Source organism: Pundamilia nyererei, unplaced genomic scaffold (genome assembly GCF_000239375.1).
Source record: "Pundamilia nyererei isolate P.nyererei 1_Seehausen unplaced genomic scaffold, PunNye1.0 scaffold00219, whole genome shotgun sequence".
In the NCBI taxonomy this organism is placed as follows: domain Eukaryota; kingdom Metazoa; phylum Chordata; class Actinopteri; order Cichliformes; family Cichlidae; genus Pundamilia; species Pundamilia nyererei.
Genome location: NW_005187620.1, coordinates 552,458 through 566,762, shown reverse-complemented (window position 1 = coordinate 566,762; position 14,305 = coordinate 552,458). Strand labels below are relative to the sequence as shown.

Below are 14,305 nucleotides of genomic sequence, written 5' to 3'. Positions count from 1 at the left end.
AATTGTAAGAAATAAATGGAAAATAATGGAAAAAGTTGTAACTTATTGCTCAGACTGTCCTGTCGTTATAAAAAAGAAAATTTTGATAATTCACAAAATATCATATTAAAAAAATATTTATTTCTATATATCTATAGTAGTGAAAACATACTAATTTGGATCCTTGATTGTGTGATTTATTTTAATTAAATAATAATGTGGTATAATGTAATTATTTTAAAAATTGACATTATTGGCTTTAAAAAGCATCCAAGTATCTCACAGATCTCTTTTCAGATTTATAATTATTAATCTCAAAACAAACAAAAAAAAAGATACGAGCCACAAGATGCTTATTTCATGTCTTCTTATATATTTATATAGCAGTTGTTTTGACAGGTCAGTGGTTGAGATCTAACATAATTACACTGGAATGAGACATTTCTTGTTGGGCAACTGTAAAAAGGCATTAGTAGGGAAACTTGGCTCTCACAGGGGCGACATTGTTCCTTAAAAATATCTCCAAAGAAATACACTCTAAGGCATTGGCAGATAACACACAGACAATATTAAGCTTGAAGACAGAGCGAAACGTGGCAAGAACACATACCCAAGTGCAAGCGTGGTGACAGGAGTCCGCCGTTTCAAACGTTTTTGCTCCCTCCGAAAGACTTTTGTTTCCCCGAGAAGTGCGGGGGTCAAGAACGAGGGAGGAGGGCACCGACCCCGCCGCTCTCCCTCCCTCCCTCGTCACCGTTTGTGCGTCACAGACCAGCGAATAAATAATGACTACAGAGCACAGCACACACACTGGAGCCAACTGAGTGCTACCTTTTCTTTCCGACTGCAAGGGCAAGGCTGAGCGTTCATTTCGCGTTGCACACCATTAGTTGTTGGACGACGTGAGCCTGCAGTCCAACAACAGTGGAGCTGAATGTCCCAGGATGGCACGAAATCTTTCACACTTTAACTTTCAAACAGTTAATCGTTTTTTTTTTTTTGGCATGAAATGTTCGAATCTAGAGTCTATTTGTAGCTGCAAACCAAATCTACATCTATTAAAAAACAGTTGATTCCATTATACTGCATTTTGTTTTTCCCAACAACACCAGGAAAGACAAAGTTGGCATGGTTAAGACTACTCCAGGCAGCCTGTCATATCTTCACTGGTAGTCCTGGATCTTGAAGCACCAACTAATTGATGTGAGTCATCATGAAGAACTGGAAATGGAGAGGAGAGTGGATTTAATATAAGCAACAAGTAATATTTCCAGGTTATGGAGTCCTGCGTGTACGTTGACTCGGGCCTTTGTGGCAGGTGTTGCCAGCATCGTGCGTCCCGACAACTGGACCACAAGGGCGAGTTTAACTCCGTTGGTTGGTTGTGGTGGTTCAACAGTGTTTAGATTAGAAAGAAAAGCTTTAAAAAGGACACAGAGAACTTCAGCTAGTTTAATTCTAGACAAATACAACGTTTTTCTGACACGGCCTCAAACTGCACGGATGTAAACATAATCCCGATTTAACTCAGTAGAAGTCACAAACCGAGCCCAGCTGTGACTCTCTTTTCTAGCATAAAACATCTGCCTCTAACCGCACAAAGCTTCATAGGACACCTGACCTACACCTCCAACAAACATGTGAGAAAACAAAACAAAAAAAGATGAAATGTGTTTCCAAGTCTCATGATTGATGTCCCGGGTCCGGATAGTTTTTGTGCACTCGTAGCAGGTGTGTAGATGGAGGTAGGGAGTGATTACCAGGGTAAAACTACATGTAATGCAAGCATAAATAAACTGCAAAATTGTTGGATGTGTGTCAGTGTATACATAAATTATATTATATTATATTTTTTATTTATAAACCTCACAATTTGTTTATTTTTTTAAATGTAGTTTTCTCCTAAAAGCCCCTCCATACATCCAACTGAATACTGAACATTAACAGTGACTGTAACTGAGTAACCTCCATGTGCTTCCTCACTGTAGTGACTCTGTAAATAATGATGCTCTGTGCGTCACTCCTCTTCTTCATCCTCCTCCTCCTCTTCTTCTTCTTCATCTTTGAGCTCCAGGTATTCGACCCCCTCCTCCTCCATTACTGTCTCTCTGTCGTCTTCACTAGTGTCTGATTTATGCCTCTCTGCATCACCCTCTTCCAACAGCTCCTCCTCCTCCTCTTCTTCTTCAGCCAACAGGTCTTCCTCCAAGACATCCCTCTCCTCCTCATATGAGGAGATGGGCGAGTAGTGGGGGAGGTCGAACACGTGCGGGCTGCTGGGAGCATCAGAACTACTGGGAGGAGGCGACGTTGCAGGAGCTGCGACGGGAATAGTGATAGGTACTGGGATGGAAAAAGCAGGAAAGGACTCTGACGCGCACATGCCGGCACCGGTGCTTACGTCCCAGGCCCTCCTGGCAGTCGGGTTAACGTTGCAGGTAGTGTTAGTAGCAGAGGAGGGAATGACCGCCATGCCCAGCCCCGAGGTGAGGGCTGTGGGTTCGGGTGTGTACTCTCGGATCTCGCCTGCTTCTAGCGGTTCCCCGCAGGGGTCATGGGCACTACAGGACAGCTTGCCGTCCAGTTTGGAGATGAAGAGCAGGCCGTCACGGTGCTGGCAGCAGTAGGAACTGACGCACAGTTCGCAGAAGGACGCAGCCTCCTTACTGCATATGTCACACTGGTGCCACGGACATTCCCACCGACCTACAACAAATGCAAGAACATTAAGGAATCTTTATTTCACTGAGGACCACAACAACATTTCCACCAGCTGTAATAAACATTTGGTGGCATAGATCTGTTTTGGGACCATCCTACATTTTATTTTCATAAAAACTGGGTGATATTGTGTGGATTAGAGAAAATCCTAAATAAATTAAGTCACTGACCTGCAGGCCTCTTGGTGAGGTTCAGGCAGTCTGCATGGTAAACCTTGGGACATCCAGGTTTTTTACATGACACCATCTGTCCTCCGTCTCCGCAGATGAAACACTCGTCCTCCCTTTCTTTGGTCAACACCACCTTTTTCTTCCTCTTGCCGTGACCTCTCCTCTTCAGCTTGCGATCTTTATCATCAGGCGGGGGGTTGTTCTGGTTCAGAGAGCAGAGGAGTAGGTTATTCCCAAACAAACACAGGTGGTTATTAATTTTTGTGGCGTGTCCCTCCTCTCACCTTTGGCCTGAGGCCTAAGAAGCCGCTGCAGTTTGATGCTCCACATTTACACACTGTCTTCCTGTTGCCCAAACACTCCAGGTTGTAGTTGAAGGTGAGCTCTGTGCCTGAAAGGATAAACACAAATGAGTGAGAGCGGCTCGCTGGCATCACCAAACATCAAGATAGAAACAACTTCTATCTTCTGATCTGTAAGAGGCGGCGAACCTGCGGCAATGTCGATGAGAGCGAACAGTCCCACCCGGGTGTCACCGTTCACCGTCCACTTCTGCGTCTCACAGTTTGGCTGACAGCTGTGGTTCATGAAGCGTGCCTCGTTCCCCTTCGGCCCAGCATCAATGATCCGATCCTAAAACACAAAGTCATCCAACAAGAAATTAAATTAAACTTAATTACTGTATAGGTCTCTAGTTTGAAGTTGTAGCTATAACCTGTACTCAAACACAGGTCTGGCCATGAAATTTCCAAAGTGCCAAGAAAGCATCTACTGCTGGTAGCAGGGTTAAAACTACCAAACACACGATTCTGTTAGAAGTGCATTCATACCTATCAGGAGGTATTGATTGAAAAAAAGAGACGGCAGGAAACAAGAGATGTAGGAAAGCCATTCATGTTCAGAGGCTTTACTCCAAAGCTGTTCTGTGTATGTGAATAATTTTAGATCTTAATTAGATTTAATCTAACCATGTGGCAGTTTGCTACTGTTTTTTTTTCTTAAACCATAATTTGGACTGCTTTAAACACTCTTCTGTGTTCCCTGTTAAGGCTCAAGTCCTTGGTTAATGTTGATGCACTTGTTATTTCTCCTCAGAACTACATTGACCACTTTATCCTCTATACTCGCTCAAAAAGAAAAGCGACACTACCAGTTACTAGACAAAGTTGGGGAGGCCACTAACTGAGCTCTGACCCAATGTGACTGGGGCCTTATTCACTTGATCCAACATGGCCACCATGATTGTCACACATTCATAATAACTGACAAGTTAATGTCACGTAGTAAGCGGCCACGTAGCTGCAAAACCTCAGTTAGTGCATTCTGTAGTCTTGAATAGGGTTGCTCTTGAGGTTAACAGCGTTTTCACAGTTATAGTTCATTTACTCTGGTCCAAATCAGTTAATGGTAGGGCTGTTCGATATAACGATATGTATCGGATGACGTCTAATGTTTCATTTTACGCTATCATTTGTTTCGTGGTGTCGCAAAATAAACTGTTTACGGCAATATTTTTTCATGGTTTTGATGGTCACTGTAGTGGCTATATTATTTTCTTAAAGTTCTCTCTTTCTCTTATATTTAATATAACCACACTACAGACAGACAAGCGCTTGTTTTAATGCCTTGTCGTTAGCAACAAGGTAACAGCATCACGTGTCCGCTTGTTTATTTTCCACATAAACCTTTCACAATAAAGCTCAAGATCCTGTTGAGACTTTTCAAAATAAACTGAATCATATGAAAGACGATGCAGAGTGTTTTCCGATGAAAAGCAACATAGAGCCGTCAGGTGCTAAAAAGTAAACCTTAGACTCAAACGTTAGAACAGGCTTTTCCCCGCAGCACGCCGTGTAATAAATACTCACAAAGAAAACGGCGGCTGTTACAACTTATGTCTAAAAATGTATCGTTTCATGCATCGGTTAAAATACTCGACTCCAGGTACATGACACGCAGCTGGAAACACTTCCCGCAAGTCGAGCTGCGCGAGATTCACAGAATTTACAGAAAATGTTAAATTTTTGTGATTTATATCGTTATCGGACGATAGATGTCTTATATCGGGATATGAGATTTTGGTCATATCGCACAGCCCTAGTTAATGGGTTTGTAAACTTGAAGTATTTTCCTGTGGTTTGGTTTCTTTCCACTTAGTTATTAGGGAAGATATGATGAAACGATAATTTACATTTTACAGCTGGTTGCCAGCCCATACAGACCTTTGTACATCGAAGTTACCCTGTTGCATCCCAGAATGCAAAATATATGTGGCTACGGGAAGATGTTAATTTAAACTTCCAACGTTCACCTGATAGTTGGTTGAGGTCTGATCACTTTCACACCATAAACGAATCGGTTAGGAACTGAATGAGACCTCCTCCTCCGAAGGGTCTTGGTGCGGTTGTTTTGCGATTAATGTGTACACACCTGCATAAGTGAACTGAACGTAACAGGCTAATGTGAAAACACCCTAAAAACACACGTGGCTCTGAGTCGTACCTTGTCAAGAGTTAACATGTAGAAGTTACAGATGTTGTTGTCCTGAGCGTGTCTGATCCTCGACCTGCACTCCTCCTCATCGATCACCTCCCCGACATACTCGCTCACAAACTGACCCTGAGAGAACAAACACATACGGGAAACGTGGATCATTCACTCCTGGCTTATGATGGGAATTCCAGCAGCAACAGCAGCAGCACTGCGGTTACCTTCTTAATGTCATGGACACAGCGGAGCCCCCAGCCTCGAGACAGCGTCCTAAAGATCTCTACTTGGCTGTACTGACGCTTGGTGAACGCCTGGTTGAGGCACCGCTCGGCCGCCGGGCAAACCTGCAAGTAAAGAAGCGGCCTCGGTCAGATACTCGACACCTGGCTGCAAAGTCCAGTCAGGCAGCCAGGGAGCCGCTAAAGTTCCCGATTCAACTTTAGAAGATCTGTAGCAATACAACTATTATGTCTTAGCCCCACTAAACTCCAATTGGTCAAGCACAGCTATTGGTGGCAGCATAGTAGATTTTTAAACGCATTTCTTAACATCCTGAAAGTAGAAAATTTCACTAAATAACTAAAAACACTTAGATGATGCACCTTGTACAATAAAATTCTAGAAAAAAATTAAACCAAACTAACTGGATTAAAATACTTGTAGAAGCAGTCTGTATGATTTAATACACCTGTGGCCATCGAAGTGACTGGAACACCTGAATTCAATGATTTGGATCAGTCAGTGAATCCATCTGTAGCTGTGCATGAGCGTGATGAAGGTGTTTCGGTACCTGTGGATGGCATTCGTAGAGCAGCATGCGGTTGATACACTCGGAGTCCATCCCACATGGACTATCATCTGTCTTCTTGCAGTTACAGCGGGGGATCTCTGAGAGGTCGGCAGTGAAGATCTGAACCTTTCCTATTGGTCGATTAACCTGGATGAGTCAGAAAGGTGTGTATCACTCATCACCGAGCATTACAATCAAACCTCATTTTTTAAGTCAACTTATGAAGAAAGTTTTTTACAGTTTCTTTGTGATTTAAGCAGCTTGATTTCAAAGTAAAGGCACCTCCATTACCTTAATGTGTTTGTATGGAGGAGGCTTCCTGTCGTTCTTCCTGTCCTCTTGAAGCTGCCGAAGCTCCTTCTCTGCCTGCAGCTCACGGAACCGCACAGCCGCCTCCTCCAAAGCTGAGGAAGGACGTCAAAAGTCAGCGATCGCAAACACAAACCATGATATCAAACCGATCAAAGGACAAATTTTACTTTTGCCTACCTTTTTTGTAGGTCGCATCAACCCCTTTACCCATCTTTTCCTTGCTGTTGGCGTCCACGTCCATGTAAGGGAAGACTCTGGCCTGGTAGGTCCACAGGTAGTCGTTGGAGCCGAAGAAATGAACGGGGAACTCGCCGACATCGTGCCTCATTCTCTGGATGTTTTCTGGGATTGTTTTGGGATGGCTGACCTCTGCCGGCCACCACCTTATGGAGCAGAAAATGGGAGAATAAAGGATTTGATGATGTGCGTCTGACTTTTCAGATTTAAAAGACTCTGTGGGTCATAGCTGACCTGTAGCGCCCAACTTTGACCCATACAATGTCTTTATAGCGAGGCTTCTTCCCGGCCTTGCAGTCGTTGCAGTACCAGCTGCCTTTGGGCATCTCGATGTTCAGACACTCCCGATGAAATGCAGCAGGACAGGACTCACAGCAGAGTAGGCTGCCCCCTGGAGCACAGGAGGAGGGACAGCATTGCATTAACCTCTCATCAATGAATCATGAAGCCAGCCGTCTGACAGCTAAAGCTTGTCAGACGGCTGGTCTCACATTTAGTCCTATATGTACTCTGTATGTATACAGAGGATTTTATGGTTGGCTCAATGACTTTAAGGTCCTGTTGCTGTAAAACAAGCCCAAATCATCACACTTCCACCATCAGCAGCTGGTATAAGATGTTCCAGCTGATTGGCTTGTTTCGTTTTTCGCATTACAGTCAAACATCTCCCCTTTGGTCTCATCTATCCAAAGGTCTTTATTCCAGTAGTCTTGTGGTTTGTTCAGATCCGACTTGTGCGAAAACTGAGCTGTAGTGCCACGTTCTTTCTCCTACAAACCTCTCAAAACAAGCCATACTTGTTCATTCTTTTTTTCAAATTGTACCATCAAGAACTTCAGGTGAGGCCTTGAGAGTCTGACATGCAGCTCTTGGGCTTTTTGCAGTTTTGCTAAACAACGTTGGGGTAAATTTGCTGGAATGTCCACTTCTGGGAAGTTTGGCAGCTGTGTTCAGTTTCTACTTGTGAATGATCGTTCTCACGGTAGAATGATGGTCTTTAAATTGTTTGGAAATCTACTTGTAACCCTTCCCAGACAGATAGGCAGTAACAACTGCTTCTCTAAGATCATTACTTGGCTTGGCTGCCACAGAGTCTGCGGGACTCTGTGGTGATTTTGTGGGAGTCCGTTGGACTCTGTGGCACTATCCCACTGGGTATAGTAAACAATGAGACACTGGAAAATACCAAATTTTCCAGAACACCTGCCAGAGAAGACCAAAACTGGAAACTTCCATTCCTAAAAAAGTGGGAGCTCCCAAGAGCCTTGGGTCTTTGATTATGTCCAAATGAGTCTATGGCCTAACCCTTTCTGGGTGCTTTATGTCTATTTTACTTCAATTTTGTCCATGTTTTTAAATGTATTAAAACTGTATTTCACTAAACGCTTTTCTGCCTGTTGAGGCTGCATCTCCAGTGGATTTTGCATGTTTTTGGACCAGTTTGAAAGTTTACCTTAGAGCAGAAATTTGGTCTTCAGCTCTAGCCTTTGAAACAACGATGATGATGATGAATTAAACAAAAATCTTAGTTCTTGTGGAAACAATAAAAGGTATTCTTAAGTTTTTCATACAGTAATTCTGGATTTTGGTTCAGTTTTTGTTAAATAAATAATGACAGTGACATATGCCACGTGTTGGTGATCGTAAAATATTTTGTGAGAACCAGATGATTTATTAATATCCTGACATAAAACCTTACCGGTACTTTATTTTCCACCTGACTGTAATTCGTAACCGTAAGGTGAAATAAAATATAAATCTGAGGTGAAGAAAACAGCTCAGCAACAAAACCAGTTTAGTCTGGTCTGCAGTTTCCTTTCGCATCTGTACCTTCAGTGCAGACGAAGCACCAGCTGACGTTCACGTGTTCGTGATTCTTGACGCCGCGGCGGGGGGTGAAATGGTTAGGACAGACAATGCTGTTGTTGGAGAGTACAACACTGCCCGCTGCCATACAAAGATCTGTAGCGTGATAGGCAACCGGGCAGCGCACGCAACGTACCAGCCGACCTGTAGACGTAAAGAGGAGAGTAAATGCCACGGCGCAAGACGGGTGATTACAGCGAAGGTGCGGTCTGAGCGTCCTCTGATTACCTTTAGAGATGTTGGAGCTGTTGGGATTAGCGATGAAGCAGGTGAGGCAAACGTGGATGGAGCAGCGGAAACCTCTGTTCACGGGTACGGTCGGGGCGTAGTTGGCGATGCACTCGCCATGATAAAACTTCCCGCACACAGGGATCATGCAGCGCCGCACATCCTCACCGCGCTTTTTACACACAAAGCAGGTGTGGAGTCCTGGACACAGGAAAAGTCACAGGTTTAAATGATCACCTAAAAAAATATATCTTCATATTAATTTAACAAAATGAAAACAGCAGATAATAAGTGGCCTCAATTCTCCCTCTAATCGCTTCCAGAATGCAATGAACACAAATAAATAAAACTATAATTCCTAATAAAACTATGATTATTTTAACAATTCTTTTTAAATCTGTTTTTAATCGTGAACTATTTGTTTAAAACTTCCCATGCTAGACATGACTTCAATACTAAACATGTTTTTCCATTGTATGAACAAAAATAAATAAAATGGCAAACATGACAGGCATTTTTTTTTTAAATTATTAAAAAAAAAACATTTTAATGATTGCTAAAACAGACTAAAAAGTCTTACAAACAGAAATAAAATTGAAACCAAAAATAAAGAAACATTTTGAAAACTAAAAATAATAAATAAATAATAACAATAAATAAATTTGTGTAGTGGTCTATGTGTAGTGGTTTACATAGATTCCCAGTTTGATCCTGGGAGAAGACACAAAAAATAAAAAATAAAAGTCCGCCCACTGCGGTGACCCGTTGTGGATTAAGGCAACATGGGGAGTGAAGAAATATCCAAACGCTTGGATATTTCTTATGCTAGAACATCTTTAGACTTTACAGTCTGACCTTTTGTAGTGATTTTTACATTTGGAAAATTCACACATCAAGAATTAAATTATAGGCTCTACTGACATCAGGGAACAGCTGTTAAGTTTTTACCTGATTTGCACTCTGGACAGACAAACTTCCCCTTCGGTGCTTCGGCCAGAGATATGCAGGGCAGGTGGAAAGCGCCACAACACTGACCCTCACAGAGCAGCAGCTCCCCGGTCTTCTCACACACCTGAGCAGAGATCATAGCATAACTAGAATGACTCAGAGAGAGGGAACTTTACGTCTCATGTATGCATGGTTTGCGAGGTGGATATGAAGGCTTCAGATTTTTTAGAGGAAAACATCTAATGTCTGCCAACTGTTGTTTAGATCTAACCATAAAGTAATGAACTGAACAGAAATGGAAGCTGTGATAAAATGTTTGAATACAGCAGCAGAGAAGTCGCTGTAGAGCTTCTTGTAAAGACACAAGTAGCGTTGTAATCTATCACTGCTAAAATGAAACCTTTTCTTATGGAGCTTCTGGACACATTTCTAGGGATCTTTTTGTCACTAAACTGCTGAAAGCTCACCTGACATATGTTCTCCTTCATGGAAGCCGGGCCTCCTCGGTCCCCTATGATCTTCCTCGTAGGTAAAAGTGAGTCATCACACAGTGACAAGTCGTCCTTCATGGAGCAGAAACTGTTGTCCAGGCTGGATGGTTCACCCTGAGGAGACAAAGCAGGACTTTGCTGTTGCATAGCAACAATTTTATTAATTATTGCTGTACGTAAAAAAGTAAAGCTGACCAACCTCTGACTCTGCTCCGTCCTTTTTGATGTCCTCGGCTTTACCGTCGTCCGGTTGAGGATCGTCGACATCGGCTGGTGCCGTCTCCTCCTGTCCGGGTTCTGGCGAAGACTGCTCTGGAGCAGAAGGTGCAGGAGTGCTGGTCTGAACCAAAGGTGTGGGTGTACAGAGGTCAGAGGTCGTCGCCGGTGTGGACTCTGATGCTGGAAGTGGCTTACTCTTTGATTTTAGGGGTGGTGCTGAGCAGTCTATGTGGAAGAAAACCATATTTGAAACAGTAAGACAGAAAAACTAGCTTTTCAAGATTTTCAACTCATAACAAGGACTTCCTCTTAGCATCATATTAAATTACATTAACTGTGCAGATTAAATACGCTTGGCTGTAAATTCATCTGGACTCCTCAGAGCGTATTTTAGTTGGCTGCTTTCCCAAATTTAATTTACAAGGAAAAAAGAAAATCTGGTGACTTGGAATTTTTTTTTATGTTAACTTCTTCTTCTTCTGTGTCATAAAATGTTTGAAACCCACTGAACAAATAATGTAATTACACTTTATAGATTTAACATGTACAGAATGATTATTTTATTTCATTTACAACATTTAATTACTTATTATATTTTCTCCTTTCTAAATCTGCTGCTTTTCCACTCATGTTTTGTTTGTTTTGTTTTCTAAGCCATCACTAACACTGACCTATGAGTCAGTCAAGCATAAATATACAAAACTCAAGGGATGATGTGTGTCGTGTCGACATATAACAGATAATTTAGTAAAGCACTAATTCTAAATTGTATCTCTGGACACTTTGTTACTAGCGGTCTGTCACAAAAACACTATTTGTTCTCATTTCTTTAATAAAAACTATGGAAAATACCAAAGATAACACAGACATAAAATTGTATTTTTACACTATTAATGTGATTCCCAAAGAGTTGAAAACTGGGCAAGTGGAGGAGAAGAAGAAAAAGTGGCAGATGAGTAAAAATCCTCTGATCAAGCATGTCTTTATAAGCCTGCCTCTAATACAGATATAGGCCTGCTACCTACTGTTAAGTTAAATAAAAGTAGTCCTGGATGAGATACCGCACACTACAGTGTAATTTAGAAGGCTTTACGAAAACTCACTGACCAGATTGAGGAGTTGGAGGTGGATTAGTCTTCAGTGTTTTGACCTGGAACAAAGAGGAACACTTTCAAAAATGACTGCAGTTAAACCAACATTGTTTTAGTCTATCAAACAAAAAAAAAAGTTTCTTTTTTTGCTTTGTTTGTAGCTCTTATCTGCAATTCTCAAAAGCATTTTAAGGCTATATACTCCATCCATGCCCATCCATCCATCGTTTATTCCAGCCAGGTTGGAAAGGGCATCAGTCTGAGATGAAATGCCCACACCTCCTCCAGCTCTTCTCGGGGGACACAAAGATTCCAAGCCAGTGGAGAGACATAATCCCTCCAGCATGTAGGAGAAGCCCAAAACACTTAATCTAGGAGATGTCCTGGAGGCATCCTAGTCACATGGCTGATCCAACTCAACTGGCTCATTTCGATGTGGAGGAATCAACAGCTGTACCCTGAGCCCCTCCTGAGTGATTGAGTCCTGTCTCTAAAGGTGAGCCCAGCCTCTCTTCAGAGCCTTTTCAACACTTGTATTTGTGATCTTAATCTGCTCTCGCTTCACCACAGAAAACTGGATTTATACACCAGTCCATCTGTTGATCTCCATCTCTGTCTTGTCTCACTTGTGAACAAGACCACGAGGGAGCTCTGAGAGAAACTTCAACCTCAAGTAGAGGCTCCACGCATCTCTTGCTGGGGAAACTGGGGGTGCTCATCTACACGATATCAGTTCTAAAGACATTCTTAGGAGTGATACACAGAGGATCAGGGAAGAACTACACGCTGTCAAAGTTTTATTTTGTTTTTGAAAGTCACTGACTTCTTTTCTTAGCTGAGATTGAATGTAAGGTGAGTGATGTTTAAAATAAAATATTTAAAAACAAATAAATTCAATTAAAAACAAACACTTTTAATCTTTAAAGGCACTTTTGGCTCTATAAAATTGTTTATCTGTTTGTTTGTTTTTTAACTACACAATAATCTGAAATAATCTGATCATCTCATAGTCTCAGCTTCATCTCCACAGCATTTACAGCATAAATCCTTTACTTGTATTATTTATACTTATGTTTGTTATTTATAACTCAAAGCAAAGCTTACATAAAATGAAATACACTTCATTATTTGAAAGCCCCAGACTTTAAGAAGCTCTTAAGTTAACATAATGCGTGTTTAGATGCGCTTAACTAAACATCTTAACTAAACACGTGTGGGAGGATTAACCCTCCATCATCTCTTAAATGCTGGAATGACTGGAAACACTCAACCGGTGCTTATGTTTGTGACCGGAGGCCAATCAAACATCCCTACGTTGTTTTTATTGGACTGAAAAAGGATTCTAATGTTTCTAATGCCCGTGGTGCAGTGCTGTTTATTTAAGTAGCACAGTGCATCGGTCATGCATTTGCCTACATGCACACTGGTGTTTCTAAGGTTTTTTCAACACAGTGGCAAGTTTCTATTATTTGACTATAACTGAACATCAACTATGACCAAACATCAGACTGAATTTAGGAAGGTAAAGACATCTGTCTGACCATCAGATCATCAGTTCTTACATGCTGCTTACAACTCTCTCCACTTTGTATTATCAGAGATATCTCTCACAGCTCAGGTGGAGGCAGGATTGATCCAGAGGAGAAACTATTCCACCCTATAAACCTGAAATCTGCGCTACAGCTGACCTGAATGGTGTGCAGAAAAATCCTATACTCCAAACTGAGATTCAGGCCTCAGGACTTCACACAGTTCCCACCTATTTCTAACAAATGAGTTCACGGTTATGGTAAAGCATTCTCTCCTTCAGCCTCCTCTCATTTATCGTAACTGCCACACTGTTTTCAGAGAGAAAAACCTGTAAAATCCTAACTTACAACGATTCATTTAGGGCTTTAAACGCTCCCTTGCACTCCCTCATCAGGTGCGCTTGTTTCTAAGTCACTAATCCATGCTGCTCACAATTATCGCAATAAACCGACTGCATCTTTGTGTATGAATTAGTGTTCATACACAAAGTGTTAGTGTTAGTAGATCACCCAAGGAACTTTCCATTCCCACTGGTGCATTTTTGAAAATTTTCCTTATACTTATTTGCTTTACAGCTTGCAATAAAAACAATGTCTTGCTGGTGCAGGAGTGACTAAATCTGACCGTGGATAACATAATGAGAGCTTTGACCACTAATTTTGTCTTGGAGTCATGGAGTAACAGTTTTTAAATGATTATTTCTTTTATTAAGGAGAAAAAGTTATCCAAACCTGCTAAGTCCTGTGTGAAAAAGTAATAACCCGTAACAAGTGGTTGTGCCACTCTTGGCAGCAAGAACTACTTTGTAAAGTACTTTGTGATAACTATCAATCAGTCTTTCAGATCACTGTGGAGTTTTGGTCCACTCTTCTTTGCAGAATTTTAATTCCAATTCCATGAATGGTCTGTTTAAGGTCAGGCCAAAGCATCTCAATCGGATAAAAGTCTGAACTCACTCAGGTACTCCAAAACCTTCATTTTATTTCTTTTTTGGCCATTCAGAGGATTTCTTGCTGCCATGGTTTGGATCATCCTCCTGTATAATAAGAGTACTTTTAATGAGTCATAAGCTTTTATGTTCCGTTTAGTCAGCAGTGGTTTTCTGTGTCTCTTGAACTCTCCCATTGATGCCATTTTTACCCAGTCTCTTTCTTATATTTGCATAAGATCTTTGACCTTAACCCTTTAAGACCTACCATAGAACCAAGTCTGCCAGAGCTTACTTTATATTTT

The 14,305-nt window shown here is 41.6% G+C and overlaps 1 protein-coding gene across 7 annotated transcripts in view; it reads right to left on the bottom strand.

Moving 5' to 3' along the window:
- Window positions 1-336: 336 nt before the first annotated feature.
- The window catches only part of nsd1b (nuclear receptor binding SET domain protein 1b), a 34,653-nt gene continuing 20,684 nt past the window's right edge, over window positions 337-14,305 (bottom strand). For 6 of the 7 annotated variants that reach the window (XM_005748314.1, XM_005748316.1, XM_005748315.1 and 3 more), the window contains 16 exons: window positions 11,559-11,601; window positions 10,432-10,676; window positions 10,209-10,346; window positions 9,742-9,865; window positions 8,794-8,994; window positions 8,530-8,709; window positions 6,934-7,090; window positions 6,640-6,845; window positions 6,442-6,554; window positions 6,151-6,297; window positions 5,582-5,704; window positions 5,373-5,489; window positions 3,362-3,503; window positions 3,155-3,261; window positions 2,871-3,072; window positions 1,838-2,685 (listed from right to left, as the gene is read on the bottom strand). In XM_005748314.1, coding sequence (XP_005748371.1) covers window positions 1,997-2,685; window positions 2,871-3,072; window positions 3,155-3,261; window positions 3,362-3,503; window positions 5,373-5,489; window positions 5,582-5,704; window positions 6,151-6,297; window positions 6,442-6,554; window positions 6,640-6,845; window positions 6,934-7,090; window positions 8,530-8,709; window positions 8,794-8,994; window positions 9,742-9,865; window positions 10,209-10,346; window positions 10,432-10,676; window positions 11,559-11,601 — 2,934 coding nt within the window. In that variant the 3' untranslated portion in view covers window positions 1,838-1,996. Of the gene's footprint in view, window positions 1,201-1,837; window positions 2,686-2,870; window positions 3,073-3,154; window positions 3,262-3,361; window positions 3,504-5,372; window positions 5,490-5,581; window positions 5,705-6,150; window positions 6,298-6,441; window positions 6,555-6,639; window positions 6,846-6,933; window positions 7,091-8,529; window positions 8,710-8,793; window positions 8,995-9,741; window positions 9,866-10,208; window positions 10,347-10,431; window positions 10,677-11,558; window positions 11,602-14,305 lie in introns of those variants that run through there. The other variant, XM_005748312.1, reaches the window with a different exon arrangement.